Source organism: Rhincodon typus, chromosome 8 (assembly GCF_021869965.1).
Source record: "Rhincodon typus isolate 14 chromosome 8, sRhiTyp1.1, whole genome shotgun sequence".
NCBI classification, from domain to species: domain Eukaryota; kingdom Metazoa; phylum Chordata; class Chondrichthyes; order Orectolobiformes; family Rhincodontidae; genus Rhincodon; species Rhincodon typus.
In genome coordinates, this window is record NC_063339.1 from 70352978 (window position 1) to 70373472 (window position 20495).

A 20495-nucleotide genomic window follows, 5' to 3' on the forward strand; every position below is an offset into this window, starting at 1 on the left:
GACTGGCTTTTATTTCTAAATTTTATTTGACTGAATTTAAATTCTAAAACTGCTACAGCTTCTTAGTCCTTTAATATAACCATTGCATTAGTGCATCCTTATAAATGTAAATGATTTTAAATATTCAACAGTCGTGGTTGAGACTGTTGTGGCTGGGTGTTGTATATAAACGGGTGCTAAATAGTTATTTAGTTTCAACTTCACCCTGTTTCAAAATTTGTACAGGTGTATAACTGCCATTTATTTGTAAAACCTTTATATCACATTGGTTAATTTGTTCTCTGTATGTTTAGAACACCGGCATGGCTATATTTGTTACACAGCTCTCGTTGCTGCCTTGATTTGCAATGATTGCAGTGAAACTGGAGTCACCTATTGGCGCAACCAGTTGAAGTGCCATGTACACCTTACCTGAAGGATAGAGCAAGTTGCTTATTTCAGCAATTTGGCCATGGTGATATTGACTTGAATGCTATACTCATGTAGTGAATGTGCACATAGATTTATTCCTGGCCATTTGATTAAAACTCTTCAATAGGTTGCACATTAGGTCCTATTATATTTCCAGCTGATGCTATTACTGGACAAAACAGATCCAAGACAGGAACCTAGTTTGATAGATCATATTTTTATTTGTTTTTATTTTAATAATGTTATCTGTCACTGAAACATAAGTGTGCAACACTGTAGATTTGGCTTTTACCATAAAATGGAAATTCATTAAAAAAAGAAATGAAGATAAATTGAATAATCCAAGGTATCTACTTGTAAAACAAATTCAAAGATTTTTAAAGACACAGTAAAAGTATAGTCCCATTAATTGCAAAGCACTCTTTTATAAATTGAAAAAGAACAAAAAAGCAAATATCCAAAACACCACTTGTATATTAGATACCAGAAACCCTGCATCTAACACCTTGGTAGGTTTAAGCTTGTTAACACTTCCATCTTTAGACTGGCATTACTGATTGCTTCTTCCTGGGGCTGTTGTATACCTGCTTAAGTGCACTCTGCATTAAGTAACCTGGTAGCCTTTACGAAATTGTTTCACTTATTTGAGGAATCAAGGTGATTGTTTTCTTTCTGATCAAGATGATGGGTCAGATTTAATTTTGAAAGAAAGTTTAGATGTATGTTATAATTATAAGCAATCTAGTACCCTAACTTCCATAAATTCTGGAAATTAAGTCACTAACAAGAATGAAAAATCCTAAGAGGCGGCCATGGTGTCTGTGTTTAACTAAAAAATATCTAAAGATTGTATTGAGCTTAAAGAAAAAGGATAACACAGTGCAAAGATGAGGAGCAGGTCAGAAAAGTGGGCAGAATATGAAAACAACAAAGAATAACTGAAAGATTAATAGAGAAATGTTAGATCGAGAGAAAGCTAACGAGCAATGTAATAAAAGCTTATACAGCTTTTTTTTAAAAGAAAAGTATTAACAAAGTGAATGTTAGTTCTGTAGAAAATTAGCAGATGGGAGTGAAATTGAACCAATATTTTGCATCATGCATTGTCATAGAGGATAAAAGTAACTTCCTAGAAATAAATGTCAATCTAGAATGTGAAGGAAGGAAGGAACTCAAGAAAGTTACAATCATCAGGAAGTTTGTACCTGGCAACTGTTGGAACTACAGGCCACCAAGTCCCCCAGTCCTGATATTTTTCACGTGTGGCTCTTAAAAGAAATAACTAGCGATGCAGTTATAGCATAACTTCTAATTTTTGAAAATTTATTAAATTTGGAGAAAGAGCAGGGAATAGCTAATGTAACTGTTTTCTTCAAAAAGGGAGGGAGACAGAAAGCAGGAAACTACAAACAAATTAGCTTAACATATGTCATAGAGAGCATAGAGTTCTTTAAGGGAGTAACAGTTGCTATGGATAAAGAAGTAACATTGGATGTGCTGTACTTGGATTTCTAGAAGAAGTGCCACACCAAAGATTATTACAGAGAATAAAAGAGATTATTATAGAAAATAAGAGGTTACATATTGGTATGGATAGCCGATTGGATAACTAACAAGAAAGGGAGAGCATAAATGGTCACCTTCTGGTTGGCAGGACATCATGCATAGTGTGCCACAGTAATCAGTACTGGGCCCTCAGCTTTTTTAACAGTTTTTCAAAATTATTCAAATGAAGGGATCAAAAGTATGGTTCTAAGTTTGCTAATGATGCAAATATAGGTTAAACAAGTAGAGGACACAGGGAGGCTACAAAATAATAAAAATTAGATTAGGTTAGGTGAGTGAGATCTGGCAAATTATGTATAATTGGGAAAATATGAAATTTGTCAATTTGGGAAGAAAAAAAGTTGGAAATTCACTAAGTACTGAGAAATTGCAGACCTCTAATATGCAGAGGGCTCTGGATGTCTAATACATGAATTGTAAAAAGTATAGCACATACAGCTGTTATTAAGAAAGCTAATAGAATGTTAATATCTATTGCAAAGGGAATTGATTACATAAGTAGGGAGGGTGTGCTGCAGTTTTACAGGGCAGTGATAAGACCACATCTTGACTACTATGTAAAGTACTGGTCTCATTATGTCAGGAAAAATGGAAAATATGTGAGAGGCAGTTCAGAGAAGATTTACCTGACTAATAACAGAAATGGACCGGTTATGCTATGAGGAAAGACTGGGCAAGCTAGGTTTGTATGCAGTGAGGTTTGGATGAGAAAGCGGTATCTTGATTAAAACGTACAAAATCCTGAGGTGACTTGATCGGGTAAATGTGGAAAAGATGGACAGCTCAGTGGTTAACACTGCTGCCTCTCAGTGCCAGGGACCCAGGGTCAATTCCAGTCTCAGGCAACTGACTGTGTGGAGTTTGAACATTCTCACCGTGTATGCATGGGTTTTCTCCGGTTGCTCCAGTTTTCTCCCACAGTCCAAAGATGTTCAGGTCCATAGAATCATAGAATCCCTATAGTATGGAAACTGGCCATTTGGTCAATCCAGTCCATTCACCAACCCTCCGAAGACCATACCATCCGGGCCCACCCACCCCCTACCGTATCTTTGTAACCCTGAATTTCCCATGGCTAACCAACCTAGCCTGCACATCCCAGAACTCTGGGCAATTTAGCATGGTCATTCTACCTAATCTGCACATCTTTGGACTGTGGGTCGAAACTGGAGTACCTGGAGGAAACCCACACAGACACTGGGACAATGTGAAAACTCCACACGGCCAGTTGCTTGAATTTAGGTGATTAGCAGGTTATGTAGATGAGCTATGGTAAATGTTACAGGGATAGGGAGCGGACTGCGTCTGGGTGGGCTGCTCTTCGGAGGGCTCGTGCAGGCTCGATGGGCTGAATGGCCTTTTCCCGCACTGTAGAGATTCTATGACAAAAATCTCATGGAGAGTCCAGAAATGGGACCACTGTTTAAAAATAAAGGGTGCCCATTTAAGACAGAGTTCAGGAGAACTTGTTCTCTTGGTTGTTGAGTGCACTTCGAACTATTCATCAAAAGGCAGTGGAGGCAGGATCTTTGAATACTTTCAGAGATGGATAAATTCTTAAGGGATGAGGTGAAAAACTGAAGGTAAACAGCAATGTGGAAGTGGTCAAAATCAGGTAAACCATAATCACTTTCAATGACTGCAGGCTGAAAGGGTCAATTGGCCTAATCCCAGTTTGCATGTTTGTATTACATAATCTATTGGTTGATGTTGAAGCACAGTGTAAATCATGTCCTTGTTAACAGGAGGATACAATAAAAAGTATCACTTGTAAACCAGATTTTATAGTAATTAACTCCGTTTATGAGTAACATGTTTGTGGCTTCTAATTCTGGGGATGTTTGGCCCAGATGAGAGAAACTGTTGTTAGATTCTGCTTGACCTGTCAAAGTGTAGCCACTCAACTCGGAAGAAATAGGAAATTGCAACATTACCTGACTTTGCCAGCTCAAGTCAAGAATGAAATTAGTTGCAGATAAATAGTGGTGCTTGATTTGGACAGAACTGTCATCCAAAGTGGTGAAAGTTGAATGTAAACTGGATTATATATGGAAAAAGAAGAAATCAAATAATTTATCACCTTTTAAAAATTAAGAATTCATTGCAATTTAAGTTAGGTTTGAATAGAAACATAGAAACATAAAAGATAAGATCAGGAGGAGACCATTTGGCCCTTTGAGCCTGCTCCGCCATTCATCGCAGTCATGGCTGATTGTCCAACTCAATAGCTTAATCCTGCTTTCTCCCCATAACCTTCGATCCCATTTAACCCAAGTGCTATACCTAGCTGCCTCTTGAATACGTTCTATGTTTTGGCATCAACTACTTCCTGTGGTAATGAATTCCACAGGCTTACCATTCTTTGGGTGAAGAAATGCCTCCTCATCTCCGTCCTAAATCGTCTACCCCGAATCCTCAGACGGGGTCTCCTGGTTCTGGACATACCGGCCATTGGGAGCATCTACCCTGTCTAGCCCTGTTAGAATTTTAAAGTCTATGAGATCCCCATCCCCACCTCCACCATTCATCTGACCCCCAGCAGAAACCATTTTAAACTAGTCAATCTCTCCTGATATGTCAGTACAGGCATCCCGGCATCAACCTGGTAAACCTTCGCTGCACTCCCTTGACAGTAAGAGCATCGTTCCTCAGAAGAGGAGATCAAAACTGCACACAATGTTCTAGGTGTGGCCTCACCAAGGCCCTGTATTACTGCAACAACCCATCCCTGCTTCTGTTCTCAAAACCTCTCGCAGTGAAAGCCAACATACCATGTGCCTTCTTTACCACCTACTGCACTTGCATGCTTACATTTCGCAACTGGTGGTCAAGGACACCCAGGTCCCGCTTGCACAGTCCCCTCTCCCAATTTACAGCCATTCAGGTAGTAATCTGCCTTCTTGTTTTTGCTTCCAAAGCGAATAACCTCACATTTATCCAAATTATACTGCATCTGTCATTGATTTGCTGACTTACCCAACCTGTCCAGATCATGCTAAAGGATCTCTGCATCCTGATTGCAATTCACCCTCCCACCCAACTTGGTATCATCTGCAAACTTTGCAACGTTACATTTTGTTCCCTCATCCAAATCAGAGTATATCATGTGAATAGCTGGGGTCCCTGCACCGATCCCTGTGGCACCCCACTAATTACTGCCTGCCAATTTGAAAAGGACCCATTAATTCCCACTCTTTGTTTCCCCTCTGCCAACCAGTTTTCTATCTATCTCAATCATTTCCCCCAACCCCATGCGCTTTAATCTTGCACAATAATCTCTTATGTGGTACTTTGTCAAACACTCTCTGAAAGTCCAAATATACCACATCGACTGGCTCCCCCTTGTCAGCTCTACTAGTTATATCTTCATAGAATTCCAACAGATTTGTCAAGCACGATTTCATAAATCCATGCTGACTGTTTGATCGTGCCACTGCTTTCTAAATTCTCCGATATAAAGCCCTTGACAATGCATTCAAGAATTTTCCCCACTACCGATGTTAGGCTTTTCACCTGTGCTTTGGCATGAATAGAATTTCAAAGAATCAAAGCTAGTTTATTTTTATCAGAAACTATAACAACAGGGTTATCAGCTAATCTGCCTTTAGTTTGTTTAGTCTGAGTAAAGCCTGACTGGAAATTAAAATGATGTTCTTTGTGTAAGGTTAGGCCATTAATCAGTATTCAGTAGGAATTAGGCAGTGTGCAGTTTGTTATCAGCAACAATATTTCAACTGGATCTGTTTGTAATTATTGTTCCCAATCCTAACAAATGATCATGTCTTAGTTTGATTACCTGTACAAAAGGTTAGTCATCACTTGTCAGTAGTTAATTTAAAATATTGGCACCAGTACACAACAGGAAGAAGAATTTTGCTCAAATCAATATTTTATGCCTTTATTTAACCATTTCACATTGCTTCTACCACTACCAAAAACTGACCAGTACTGCTAGGACTTGGCTGTCATGTCAAACTCCTCAAATTCCTTCTTTGGACATATATTGACCAATGTTGGAAGGAAATGTCGTTTGCATATGGCTTGTGTGCAGTAGAAATAACCTACAAATTTCACCCTGTCCATCAAAATACTTTTGCTCATTACAACACTGTAATTTCTTAGTTTCCTGCTTTCTGTTTCACATACATTTATGTGTTGACAATCATAGAATAGCTCTCCTGCATACATCACTTCATTTAAGTCATGCTATTTTGGGTTCCTCAAATGGTTTAGTGCAAAGGTATTGTGTTCTAAATCATGCAAGGAATTAACAGCAAGGTTTGATTCCTTCTGAATGGAATGATCTGAACTAGGATTGTGGTATCTTAGTTGGTATCTTACCTTTGGGTTATGGAATGAAAAATGCAATTAATCACCATTCTCGGTCTCTAATCAGTGATACCTGCTGAAAAATGCATGCATATGGGATGTCTAGCATTGATGGGTTGGATTGAAGTGGTTAAATTTAATTCTTGGTATGCAGGAATTCATATCCTAGTGTGAACCTCCCTCAGTAGGTTAGAAAGAGAGAACTTGTAGAATTATTGTATTAAAGTATTTATAAGTCAGTAATTGCTCATCATTTATTGTGGATATTACTTGGGGTATTTTATAAATGGTCAAAAGGTTGTTCCTAAAATATTAAGCATTTGGGTAATTATAAACTAACAGATATATAAATGGAAATGTGGCAATTCTATGGCATGTTGGTGATCTTTAATGTCAGAAGGGACCAGTATTGTTTGCATTTTCCCCTCTGTGTACATGCTGCATGTAACTTGCCGTAGAATGAAGAGATGTTATCTTCTACAGTGTTCATTTGTAAAGACCCCTCCTGGGTTCCCGTTGTGTTAAATTTTACAGTATTCTGTTTTTTTTTCCCTCATTCCTCGCTGCAATTGTCCTTGGTTTTACTGAGTTCGCTTCAGTCTTCAATTCTAATGCTGTTCACCTGCTATAAAGCAAAATTACTTCCTTTTTTATCCGAGAATATTGTTGTGATATTTTATGATTATTAAAATGGTTACTTAAATTACATGGCAACTTGTGTAATTAACATAGTATGTTCAAGTTCCAATGTGCAGTCATTGACCCAAAACAGTAGCTCCATTTCCCTCTGCCCTTGCTGAGAGATGTGCTATTTCTAAAAATTTGTATTGCCTCCGATTTCCAGCATCTGCAGTATTTTGCTTATTGATTAAATGCTTCAAAACACTAAGTAAAAACAAAATAAATATCTTTTTTATTCTTTTTCAGGTTTCGTTCAAGCCTTGGCAATTGTAATTGTATCATCTAAAATCCATTTTGTGATGTTCTGTGGATCGTTTGACAACAGCCCCAATTAAAAACAATACCAAGATGAACATATGTGAAAAGATACTACTGAGTAACAGATATTTGTAGACAGCATAATCCTTCAAATTGAATTCCCTCGTGGTTGCTCTCAAGGAGATTCTTACTTCCAAAAGAGATGGTTGCACATTTAATAGAAGCTGTTGGGAGAAACCAGTGTGGAGCATGACCAGTTTAAAACGATCCCAGACTGAGAAGGTGGGTATCGGTTCCACTTCAGTTATTGGGCCTGAACTAACTATTGGTGCACGCTCGGATGACTTCTACGCACGACGTTTCCGAACATCAAATGGCACATTTGGTTCATCTGGTGTAACGGGGCCACCACCACGAACTGAAAGTGCTCATCATGTTGGTGCAATGCCAGGTGTGCCTAAAATGGGTGTTCGAGCGAGGATTGCTGACTGGCCTCCCAGAAAAGACATGGCTAAAGAGTCTTGTAGAACAAGTGACCAAGAGTCTGCAGGAAGCCCAGATGGCACTATCATGTCTATCCACTCTGGTAGCCCAAACAGCCGGCTGAGCCAAAGTAATCAAAATTCTCTGGAATCCTTGGCATCAAGGAGGATACACAGTGACTATCTACAACCCAAGGCACAAGAGATGGAGAACTTGGATTCTAGGTTTCTTACACCAGATGGTTACCTTCAATCTCCTGCAAAGGGCCTTCGCAGAATAAGGCAGCGCAGTAATAGTGACATTACCATCAGTGAGCTGGATGTCGATGGAGCCGAGGAATATGGAGCATTGAGTCACAAAATGGGAACTGCCCTTCACCGTGAATATGGCAGCACTTCCTCCATTGACAAACATGGAATGTCAGGGGACAGTTTTTTTGATTTGTTAAAGGGTTATAGAAATGAACAGTCAGATCAGCGAAGCCCAGCACCAGAGCAACTCAGTGAGTTACTGAAGGCAGAGGCCAATAAAGCCTATGGTTCAAATGTTGAAAGCACCAAATCTGACTTTGTGGATGGCTTCTTTTCACACAGAGGGAGCCCCAGGCCACTGCATAAAGAAAGGGAGAAACCACTTAAGAGACGGTCAAAGTCTGAGACGGGGGATTCTTCTATTTTTCGCAAATTGCGCAATGCCAAAGGTGAAAGTGAGCTAGGCAAATCAGCAGACTTTGAGGACAGCAAATCAGAAGACAGTGTGAAGGGTTGGACTTGCCAAAAGTGCTTTGCTCATTATGATGTGCAGAGTGTGCTCTTTGACTTGAATGAAGCCGTGACAACCAGGCACAATGTCATTAAAAGGAGGAACACTACAACAGGTGCATCTGCGGCTGCTGCTGCCTCACTGGCTGCTGGTCCAATGGCACATTCAGTCAGCTTCAGCTCTCCCTCAGGTAGTACAGAGGACCTGAATTCAAAAGAGAATCTCAATGTTGACTATGGGGATGAGAAAAGCAATGAACTTGTACTGAGCTGTTCATACTTCAGGAATGAAATTGGTGGAGAAGGAGAACGCAAGATAAGTCTATCCCGGTCAAATTCTGGGTCACTGAGTGGATTTGAAAATACATCTGAATTTTCCCTGAGCTCTCACTGCACAAATGCAGGAGTTGCTGTCCTGGAGATATCAAAAGAAAACTTGGCAGTACATTGTGAAAAGGTGAAGAGGTACATTGTGGAGCATGTGGACCTTGGAGCTTACTATTATCGAAAATACTTCCATCAAAAAGGTAAAGCTTTAATTTAGTTGCTGTCAGTATCTCTAGTGTAGGAAGTGATTGGTCAGAGGTGCCTCACTAATGATGAAATGGTTTTCAAAAAGTGATACATTGAGTTTCTGGCCTGCAAATATTGGCATCAGATTTTATCTAAAAATAAGTAGCCTCGAAAAGAGGAGTTCTTAATGGGAGAATTGAGCAAAGCAAGGAACTGCTTTTAGGTTAGCATATTTTTAAAATCAAATACATTAATTCTCCGTGCTAAAATTGATTATTTATCAGCAATCAGATTTAATGCAATTACAATGTGAAAGACAGATAGGATGGTAGTCAGTAGCAATAGTTCCATGCTATGCTGGATTACTCAGCAGCCAACTATGTCTCAAACTCATTGTATGCTTACAAGTATTTCATTTGGTACGTGGTTCTTACTGAAACATTAAGAAGTGACATTATGCACTCCAAAATTGTAATTGAACTTAACTTCCTAAATGTTTGACAGTGAATGTAATTTAACACCCAATTCTGGCATAAGTAACAATGATAACACGGTGTGGAGCTGGAGGAACACAGCAGGCCAGGCAGTATCAGAAGAGCAGGAAAGCTGACGTTTCAGGTCAGGACCCTTCTTCAGAAAATCTTCTGGATGCTCTGCCGTTGTTTTAGCCTCTTGGTGAAAGCTGGGATAAAATTGCCTCCTAACAACATCGTAGTGCCTTTGGTTGAGAGTAAGAGAATAGGAATTAGTAGTATTGAATATCTGTTCCTTAGACTGAAAGATCTTCCATGGAAGCTTAGGGTAGCATACGGTTGTTCAGTGTCATAAATTGAGGTGTGTGATTTCTATAGTTGAGGCTTCAATGTTACTTTATCTAGTTACCATTTTGTTTTTGTCTACATTTTTTAAAAAATGAAAGTGATTTATGTAGCATCTTGTCACTTCATTAGAATGTTCCATTTTAATCTGTTTTAAAATAATCTGGAGTGTTTCATCCTTCTTTTTCTGTCTATCCATCCTATGTACCAACTCCACTTAATGTTAGAGATTTTCCAGCTAGCCCAAGAACAGCTTCTGCATTTTTTTCTCAGTCATAGGGTGTGGGTGTCTCTGACAAGGCCAACATTTATTGCCCAGCACCATAACTGCCCTTGAGAAACTGGCAATGAGCACCACTCTCCAGCGAAAACACCCCAACCTTCTAACTTTGTGATGGAGGGAAAATCACAAGTAAAGATGGTTGGATTGAGGGTACTGTTCTGAAGAAACCCTGCAGTGTTGGCCTCCAATATCTATGCCGTTTTTCTTCTGTGCTTCTTCCATTCAGCTGAAGGGTTCCTTGACTCTAAACTCATTAGAATGTTGCCTTGATGTCAAGTGCACTCACTTTTTCACCTCCCCTTTGAAATTTGGCTGTTTGTTTGGATGAATTCTGTTTAGACCAATGCTGTAATGAAGTCTAGAGCAAAGTGATCCTGATGGAATTCAAACTGAAAATTGGTGGGTAGGTTATTGATCAGTGAGTGCCATTTGCTGGTATTGTCAATGACCCCTTCCCTGACACCTTGAATATCAATGTAGACTGATGGGGTGCAATCGCCAAATTGAATTTGCCTTTTTTGTAAGCACATCATATCTAGGCTTTTTTTTTTTGGATCGATGCTAATGTATCCCTAACAAACACTGTTAGGTTAGTGGTGAAGTTAGTTCTAAAGCTCTCGGCACCACAGACAGCTCAAATCCTTTGTGGTATCCAAACACAACAATGTTTTGATGTTATGTGGAAGAAATCAAATCAGCTCATAATTTGTTTTGTGAACCTCTGGAAGAGGCCACAATGGATAATCCGTTCAATACTTATGGTTGATTATGATTATCAATGCATCAACTTGTCTTCTGTATTCACATGCTGATCTCTGCCATTATTGATGATGCGAATTTTCATCCTATTATTTGTATAATTTTCTGCCACTATTCATGGCTGAGTGTGGCAAGAATGTAAAGTTTTCATCTGATCTGTTGGCTATGGGATCATTTAGCTCTTTTAGTAACATGCTGTTTCTGCTGTTTTGCATGCATGCAGTCTTATAACACATAGAGGGAGGGTTACGGCAATTCATGAGGTTACAGATTGTGGTGAAGGGCTGCTGATAATTGACCATGTTCCTCATTGATGTCCAGGTTTTGGCTGCTAAACTGTTATGGCTTAGTATGAATGCAGAACTGTGTGCGCAGAACTGGAGTGCTGAGGATATTGATAACATTAATTAATAATAGTCCATTCCAGGCCATAAGCATGTCTCTCCATTAGAGAGGAAATTGTCCCTTTCCATAAAGCCGGTTATAGCCCTAGTTTAGCAGGTGTCTTTCCACCAAATGTTGTTCACTGTGACCATGAGTACTGAGCATATGGAAGTGGCTATTTTAAACCTAGTCATTCCCTGATACATAATTTCTGATTAAATTAAAAATTTGTATTTATATGGTCCCAAGATGTTTTGTCAGTAGAAATAGGCAGAAAATCTAATCTAGAGGAGTGAGTGAAGGAATATTGGCCAAAGAGTATTGGAAGACAAAAGAATTTTGGGAAAGACCTGCCAGTGAATAAAATGTATGCAACTGAATGTTCCGGATTGAAATGAAGTGAAGGAGTGGATAAGGTCATAAAGTCTAGAAATGGACACGGGGTGATTAAAGTCTGAAATAGGCCTACTGACCAAGTGTGATACTTCAATTTAGAAGTATCCAAGGTCTTAAATTTTAATACTTTGGGTAATGAGGTGCTTGTGTCAGAGAAGGGGACAGAATGTCAGCAACTGCATTTTTGGACAAACTGGAGTTTAAAGAGAACTTGGCAAGGAGGTTACTAGATGTCCTTTGAACTATTTGAAGAAACCTGTGAAGTTGTAGATAAAGCATTTGAATGCCAATAAGACAAAAGTCAAAACCAGACTCCCACCAAATCTTCCCAGCTTCAGTGTTTTGGGTTGGTCCCTGGGGCAGTTAATCACTTCTAAGATCTCAAAAGATGAGCAAGTGACAGTGGTTAGCACTGCTGTCTCTCAGTGCTAGGGACTCCGGTTTGATTCCAGCCTTGGGTGACTGTCTGTGTGGAGTTTGCACATTCTGCCCATGTCTGCATGTGTTTCTGTCTCCTCTCACAATCCAAAAATGTGCAGGTTGGGTGGATTGGCAATGCTAAATTGCCCTGGTGTGTAGGGATGTGTAGGCTAGATGGATTAGCCATGGTAAAATGAGGAGTTTTGGGGATTAGGATGGGTCTGGATGGGATGCTCTTTGAAGGTGCAAACTTGATGGGCCTACATCATAGAGATTCTATGACTCTTAAGATAACAGAATCTGCCAGATACCCTTATCAGCAGCTATAGACTTGCACTTGATTCAAACCTTTACAAGCTGCTCCTTTGGAAAAAGGCTTAGATGAGTCTTCATCTACAGATGGTCACAAGATTTAAGTTGCAGTCTACAAAGCAGTTATGCACCAGACTCTTTTGTATGGCAGCAAAACATGGGCGATGTACTGCCAAACCCTAAGAAAGCTCCAGATATACCAAGAGTATTGCCTATAGAAGATGCAATATTCAGCTGATGGACTGCAGCATGAGCAGACGATTGTCCAGGAAATAGCCATCCTGAGCATAGAATTGACCATCCTTGCCTGGCAACAGCACTGGGCAGGCCACTGCATCAGAATACTGAACATACTCCTTCCAAAGTGTGTTCTGTACTTCAGGTTCATGGCTGGTCAAAGTTCATATGGTTACTTGTGGAAAAGTTTAAGAAAACCTTGAAAGCCTACTGGAAAAAGATTGGCTTTGATCACTACAGCTGGTAATAGAGTGCAGTTCATTGTACTGATGGTGTGCACTGTCAGCAAAATATAGGGGGCATGAAGCAGGGTAGATAACAATGCCTGAAGACATGACTGGAAGACTAACTGACTTTTGGATATAGACTTTTTTTAATGTTGCTTCTCCCTTAACATTTTTACTTTGCTTTTCTCACCATCTTTACATTTTGGTGACATTACCTTTTCTTTTGCAGAGTCCTTTTCTTTTTCTTCCCCTCTCTCTCCTGACATTCCCTCATTCCCACCATCCCTTTCCTGTTGCCTGCCCAGCCCTTCCTCCTCGTTCACGCACCACTTCCCTCTCCTCTGCTCAACCACTCCCTCTAGCTTGCCCACCCTCAACCTCTCACCCACCCAGTTACTCCCTCTTCCTACTACACAACTCCTTGCTCACATCTCTCTCACTGTCGCTTGTTTTCTCGCAGTCATGGTCTTGCTCACCCTTCCTCACTCTCTTACCTGCCTCCCTGCCCCTGTCCAATTCCCTTCTCTTACTTTATTTCTGGCAGCTGTTATCCTTTCTCTGTTATGACCCTGTTGGTGGCATTATTTGACCAGTTAGATTGTGGGTAACCGGTTACCATAGTGTTTAGCCACTGAAACATTCACATGAAATTGCAGAAGTTCTTTAACAGCAGAATATGCAACTATCACACAAAAAGAAGAAAACAAGTAAAACACAACATTTGGAAAGAGATTGAGAAATATCACCATTTCTCAACTCTTTAAATCTTTATTTAGCTGATGCTTTCAGTTCCTTTTCCTTTTTAAACTGAGATTTTTTTATGATTCCTTTGAGTCTACTGGCATGAATTTATCACAGCTCCTTCTAAATTTCTCAGTTCTAACAACTTGAAGACTACATGACAATTTATCCCAGCTTGGAAATTCCACGCCAAAACACTTCAGCTATGGTGACTGGTTTCCCTGAGCTGACTTTATTTTCCAGAACCAACTGTTTTACCTTCTGAATTGAACTTTAGGTTGTTATGAATGGAGATCTTGAACCTTCTGTTCTGAAGTCAAAATTAACCTAATTGCCTTAGTCAATTTACTGTATCTGTAATAAATTCAACAGTTTTCATGTTTTATCTGTTAACAGAGGGATGCTTTAAGCAGCTGATTGAAGTCTTCTTAAAAAATATGTATTTGAGTCAGCGTTCATTGACTTTCTGCCCCTTTCAGAAAGAAAACCCCTTCACTGGACTAACCAAAGCCCATCTACCTCTTTTTTTTTTTTTTGATAAAGTAAAATCCAAATTCCAAAAAAAAAGATAATATATATTTTAATCACAGTGACAAAAGCAAAGTGATGTGGAATAAATATGGGCTTCAGGCCACAGCATAGAGCCAAGTTAGAATAGCCTTGACTGAGATGAAGCTCATTTTGGTCTTTGCACCTATGCAAGCTCTCTGAAAGAGCTATGCATTTAGATTTGCCACGTGCTTTCAATTTTTTTTTCACCTTTTGCTCATTTTCCTTTAAGTCTTTATTGGATTCAACTCCTAGCATTTTTCCTAGAAGGGTATTTCATTTTTGAAGGGACATCTATGTACAAATTGTATAAAAACTCGCCCTTCAATGCATTTATAGGGTTAGAAAATCATGCAGATCAGAGACTTGCAGCATACTATTTAAAGATGAGCTGCGGCAGTGAGATAATAAGGGATTTGTTTGAACTGATGAAAAAGAAGTGGAGCGTTGATATCAAAGGCTTCATTCACAAACTAATCAACTCTTCAGATTGACTTGAGTTTGGGTAATGAAACAGAAATTAAAGTAATTTAAGAGTCAGTTGGAATTTTGATGGGGTGACTAGGAGGTTTTCTAGACAAGTGTTTATGATGGGGCAAATGGCATTTCTCTTCTGATCTTGATTTTGTGATTTCATAGTTCATATTTCAAACAGAAACCCTATACATCTTTATTAATGGCATGTCTTATGTTCCAGGATTTCAATGCAGTATAGCCTCATTGTGGGAATTATCTCAGTTGTGAGACTGATTTATTTAACAACATAATTAGCTCGGTCAATGTTCCAAAGAATTGTGTCTTGTACTGGTAGTACTTCATTCATTTTACTAATTTCTCTTGGAACTGAAACTCAAGGTCACCATTTCTATCTATGGTGATTGCTGGGTGAACAATCTATGCCCATGGAGGGGGGAAAAAATATCAGAGCTGCATATTAACATATCAGCTAATTCAAACTGCTCTACAACCCATCTTCTGTGCGTTTTTGATAACTATTTTGACATTTTGTACAATTTTGTTCCAGTTACACAGCGGTAATTTACATTTGAATGATTTGAAACATTCCAATCGTGCTTGAAATTAGGAATATGAAAATTGGAATTCAAATATGATATTTCACAATCATGACATTAGTTATCATTAATGTTATATATACTCCAAATAAATAACATTCAAGTGGTTCTGTTGTTAAAGAAATAAAACTTGTATTTTTTATAGTACTGTTCTATATCTCAAGACAAATCAAAGCATTTTATAGCCAAAGAAGCACTTTTTGAACTGTTGTTATGTCAGGAAATGACAGCTAACTTGCACGAAGCAATGAGGTATGACCAGATAATGTGTTAGTAGTATTGATAAAGGGATAAATATTGGCCAGAATACTAGTAAAATTCCTTAAATCTTTGAAAAATTACAAGGGATCCTTTTTGGGTCATCCTGAGTGAACTCTCCAAATACAAGTCCCATCCTTATTCCACCTCAAACACTTGGTTATGGATGTGCAATCAAGAGAGATTTTTTAAAAAATCTTCTTTGTTGCCAGCCTGCCTCATTCAGATCTACATTTATTCATAACATTTACTCATTTAGCTAAACTGGACAGCAAATTGTAAATTTTCTGTTGCGATCTAACTGTTATCAGATGAAATTCTGCGTCCTGACAGTTGTCAAGATAGAAAGCTGAAATTACCCTGTGAGCTAATGTGAAGATATGCTTAGCCTTATTCTTTGTTTACATATTAAAATGCATGAGAAAGAATTTCATTTTATGCATGAAACTTGCAGCAACAAGACGCAACTTTGAAAAACACAGGAGGTGCTTACACAGGAACATACATGCTGGCAAGTATCTTAAACACTTCAAGTAACCACTGACTCTACATTCACCCTGAAATCTGTAACTTTCAAGTTTTACTGTCAATGGGCCTTCATTTATAATTTTTCTTTGGACAATTGTGGGTGACAATTGTTTTGACATGAATATTAGTAACGTGTGCCAGAATTAGAAAACTACATTGAGATTAACAAAAACTTTTCTTGGATTTAAGGAACAGCAAAATTGAACTGAGCGTAACAGCACTTTGCTACTACTCCTCGAGCCCCATAAATCACATGAAGATGGTATATGAAGACTGTAACTAATGCCTAAATTTGAGCGTTTGATAAGTGAGGGAATTTTGTAACTCTATAAAACGTAAATGCATTCAGCATTTCACTTAACTAACATATCATAAACTGCTAGAGAGAGCTGAAATTAGTTAAACAAATTTACAACTATCTGTAATCAGATCTGATTTCCTTGCCAGCCATTGGTGACTTGATTCACTGGAATCTGAGTTGATAGATTGATTTATTGTTGTCACAGAGTTGGTACAAATACAGGAGGTTTAGCAGATAGTTTTTTTCAAAAAAAGGTCATGTGTTTGTGCAGAGCTGGAGTCTTGAGTATGATGTGATCAAGTATTAAATTCAAGAATTTGGTATATGAGGGAGTTTTCTGCAGTGAGGGAAGATGAGCTGTCTTGCTTTTTACAAAAAGTAGTGATCCAAGTTAGGGAGCTCAAGTTGATGAAGCCTGAATGCTGAAGGTCTTGGACAGTAACAATGTGTGCTTGTAGGTAATTGTAGAACTTGGGAGACAGAAAGCAGAAACTAAAGGCCAGTTTTCTCCAATTCCTGAGAAATGCTGTTAAGGCGGTCGTAGCAGAACATTGTATTATGTTCACATCAGACATTGTCAATATGGTTTTGTGAAAGAGAAATTGACAGTTTCGTTTGAGCTCTTTGAGGATGTAACAAGCAGGGTGGATAAAGTGGAAGCAATCAATATTGTGGATTTGGATTTTCAAATGGTATTTGATAAGGTACTACATTATAGGTTAATGAACAAGATACAACCTCGTGGTGCTGAAGGCAATATATTAGATTGGATAGAAAATTGAGTACCAGTAAACAGTTAGGATAAATTTGTCATTTCAGTTTTGCAAACTTCATCTAATGCAGTGCTGCATGTAGTTGTGAACAAAAACAAAGTCGCTGGAAAAGCTTAGCAGGTCTGACGGCATCTGTGAAGGAAAAAACAGTTACGTTTCGGGTCCGTTGACCCTTCCTCAGAACTGCTTGTAGTTGTGTTGGCCTCCACTATTTTCAATCTATATTCAGGACTTGGACGAAGAGACTGACTGTTGCAGCCAAGTTACAAAGGTAAATGGGAAAAGCAAGTTGTGAGGTGGATCCAAAGAACCTGCAAAGCAGTACATAGATGAGTGGAGGAGGGCATCACAGCCATGCCAGATTAGGTCCTTTCCAATAATTTTTTTAATTAAGGGTCCATAGATAGAAATTGAGAATAGGAATTCACCTGTGTATAATCCAAGGATTGAATTTAAATGCTGCTGCTTTGACATTGTGTGATATTTCCAGCAGGCAATAAATTTACCCATTGGCACATTCAACGAACCTGGAGATGTTTCATTGAACTTTAGTCTGCTGGAACATAAAGTATAAACCAGCCTTACACTCGTGTTCCCGAACTTTCTTGTGATATGTGTGGAGATATCCTGGACTTTTCTATTTTGCTATTGAGTCATTTAACAATGTGCAATAGTTAATTAGATATTGTATTTTTATCCTAAATATATCACTAACTCAATGCCTGCTTTAGAATGGAGCCTAAGAAGCAAATAACACTAATTAAAATCATTCAGATTCTTTATCTATTGCACTTAGTTTTATTCTAAGATGCTTATTCCGTGCCTTGTCTTTGAGAGGATTATTTAGTAAATACTGAGGAGTGTTTTTTTCATCAATCTGCTTTCGTTTATTTAAATAAAGTCTGATAAATGCAAAAAAAAAATCAGGTGCCTGCCTACCCCATTAGAAACTAGAAGTTTGTTCTTTAGCTCAGAAGCATCCATATGTAACATTATCCACTGCTTGAAAATCCCTTGCAGGAGTCTGGTTTTTCAGAACTGAACAGTAAGTGTAAGCATCTTATAGGGAGGGAATCAGAATCACTGATTTTTAACTCGGTTCTACCATAGAACCCCTACAGTGTGGAAACAGGCCCTTCAACCCAACAAGTCCACACGACCCTCAGAGCATCCCACCAAGACACATCCTGCATAACCTACCTAATCTACACATCCCTGAACACTATGGGCAATTTAGCATGACCAATCCACCTACCCTACACATCTTTGCACTGTGGGAGGAAACCAGAGCACCCGGAAGAAACCCACGCAGACACGGGGAGAATGTGCAAACTCCACACAGACAGTCGCCCAAGGCTGGAATCAAACCCGGGTCCCATGCGCTGTGAGGCAGTAGTGCTAACCACTGAGCCACCGTGCCACCCAAAGCAGAAACTGTACCACAAGCCTCCAATCAGGATGCAAAGCGCGCAACTAGCGGCAAGGATCTGATGGTATATATACTTGGTCAGTATGGGGATCGAACCCATGACCTTGGCGTTATTAGCACCATGCTCTAACCCGCACTGCAAGCTGACCGCCTCTATAATGAATAGCAGAGGACGGTTGTCGATCCATCGACCTCTGGGTTATGGGCCCAGCACACTCCCACGGTGCTGGGAGATGCTGCTGACCTGAGTATTTTCAGCATTTTTCAGTTTATATTTCAGATTTTCTTCATCTGCAGAATTTTGCTTTAGTGCATTGAAAATATCAGACCACTTTAGTTTTAAACTGCTCTGTAAATTTCCTCCCCACTCCCCCTTGATCAACTTCACAAACCTACAGCTGGGCACATAAACCTCTGCAACAGTATAGATTATTCCAGACAAATGTATGAGTTTAAAAACCTCCACACTAGAGAAGCCCTCTTAGTACACAATTAAACTGTCTGTGTTCACATCACCTCCTGTTTAATCCAGATTATTTTGAAGTAGAATGTTAGTGTCATCATACAGTCATTATTCATCTTTCCTGCTTTCACCATAATAAATGTAATTTTTATTTTCTCCTTCCTTCCTGCCATATTTATTTTTCTAACCCCACGCTTCTTTGAAGTGGTTCACTAAAATATACTGCTAAGAACAGAGGGAGCCCTTTTATATATAATCTAATTGTCAGTTCTTTACATGAGTGTCAGCAAGCTATCCACATATGGGGCTATTAGCCTGAGTCAATTTGTCTTCCCTCAATGTCAGTAGGTTTGCAGCAGGCATCATCCTGAAGATTAAGATGGTAAACATAGGTTTCTTCATCCTTTCCCAGGGTCACTGAAGCCAATGCTTGGGCTTTACTGCTAACTCGGCATAGACCAGATTGTTGAATGTGGAACTACATTGGTCAGTGCCACTCTCTATACTGAATGTGGAAGTGTTAATGTTCTAATATAGATGCAAGGCAGTTTAGTGAACTGTCATCCCAGATAATTGTGATCATGGCTGTAGGCAGTGCATCTGCTTGACAATCGCTGAAATGGACATATCGTATAACCGATTCCGTTGCTTGAATTGATCTTTTGAGATCTGATGTCACAAATGATGCTTCACTTGAGATCTCTCACTCATTAGTAAACTTTTCCTGATGGTTGACAGGTACAAATTTGAGCAAACAGCTTTTGAACAACAATGTTTCAGTGGTGCTGATAGAAAAGTTGTACTTATTTTTACTTGTCTCACTTTACTTCCTTTCAGCTTCGTATTATAAGGTTTGCACCTTCTGTGTCACTGTGTTTAATTTTTCAACGTCAGTATTAGTTTCTCCATCTTGTTGTGTTATTTATTGTAGTACACCAGGTTGATTATAGAAAAACATCTTGGGTCTATCATTAAAAGAAGGCATTAGCTCTGATCCAACCTACATTCACTATGCAGACCCATGTGTTTCAGTTCTGTGCCCTGTTTCCTCTCCCAGAAAAGCTTAAAATACCATAAAGAAGTTAATATATTTAGGCTTTCTCCATTACCTGCTTTACATAAAAGTTTACTGACTTGGTGAAATAGATTATTGTAACCCAGCACCCCTGCTTGTTGCAATAAGTTCTTTACACTGAGACATTTTTTTTAAAAAATGCCATTGCTTGAAGTAATAACAGATAATGATGAAAATGGTCATTGGGTCAGGTTGTAGCTGTGAAGAGAGACTTGGAAGTAATATTCCAATTTGATGATCATTCAACAAAACAAAGTATCTTCTGTACAAATAAGATTCCAACCTCTGAGAAGGATTGGATCTGATTGACAACAATGATCCAGCTGTGGTAGGAGAATGAATGCATTTTTAAAGTTAATTCACCCCTTCTCCCTCACTGAATTTATTTGTCTCACTGCTCACCTCATAGAATGTTGTCCACAAAGATTTAGTGATCTATGTGGTGTAGAGATTCTTTTTCTTGAAAT

The 20495-nt window shown here is 38.9% G+C and overlaps 1 protein-coding gene across 10 annotated transcripts in view; it reads left to right on the forward strand.

Moving 5' to 3' along the window:
* The window catches only part of sipa1l1 (signal-induced proliferation-associated 1 like 1), a 344983-nt gene that overhangs the window by 209412 nt on the left and 115076 nt on the right, over positions 1-20495 (forward strand). For all 10 annotated transcript variants that reach the window (XM_020524245.2, XM_048600181.1, XM_048600185.1 and 7 more), the window contains one exon: positions 7234-9016. In XM_020524245.2, coding sequence (XP_020379834.2) covers positions 7495-9016 — 1522 coding nt within the window. In that variant the 5' untranslated portion in view covers positions 7234-7494. The remainder of the gene's footprint in view (positions 1-7233; positions 9017-20495) is intronic.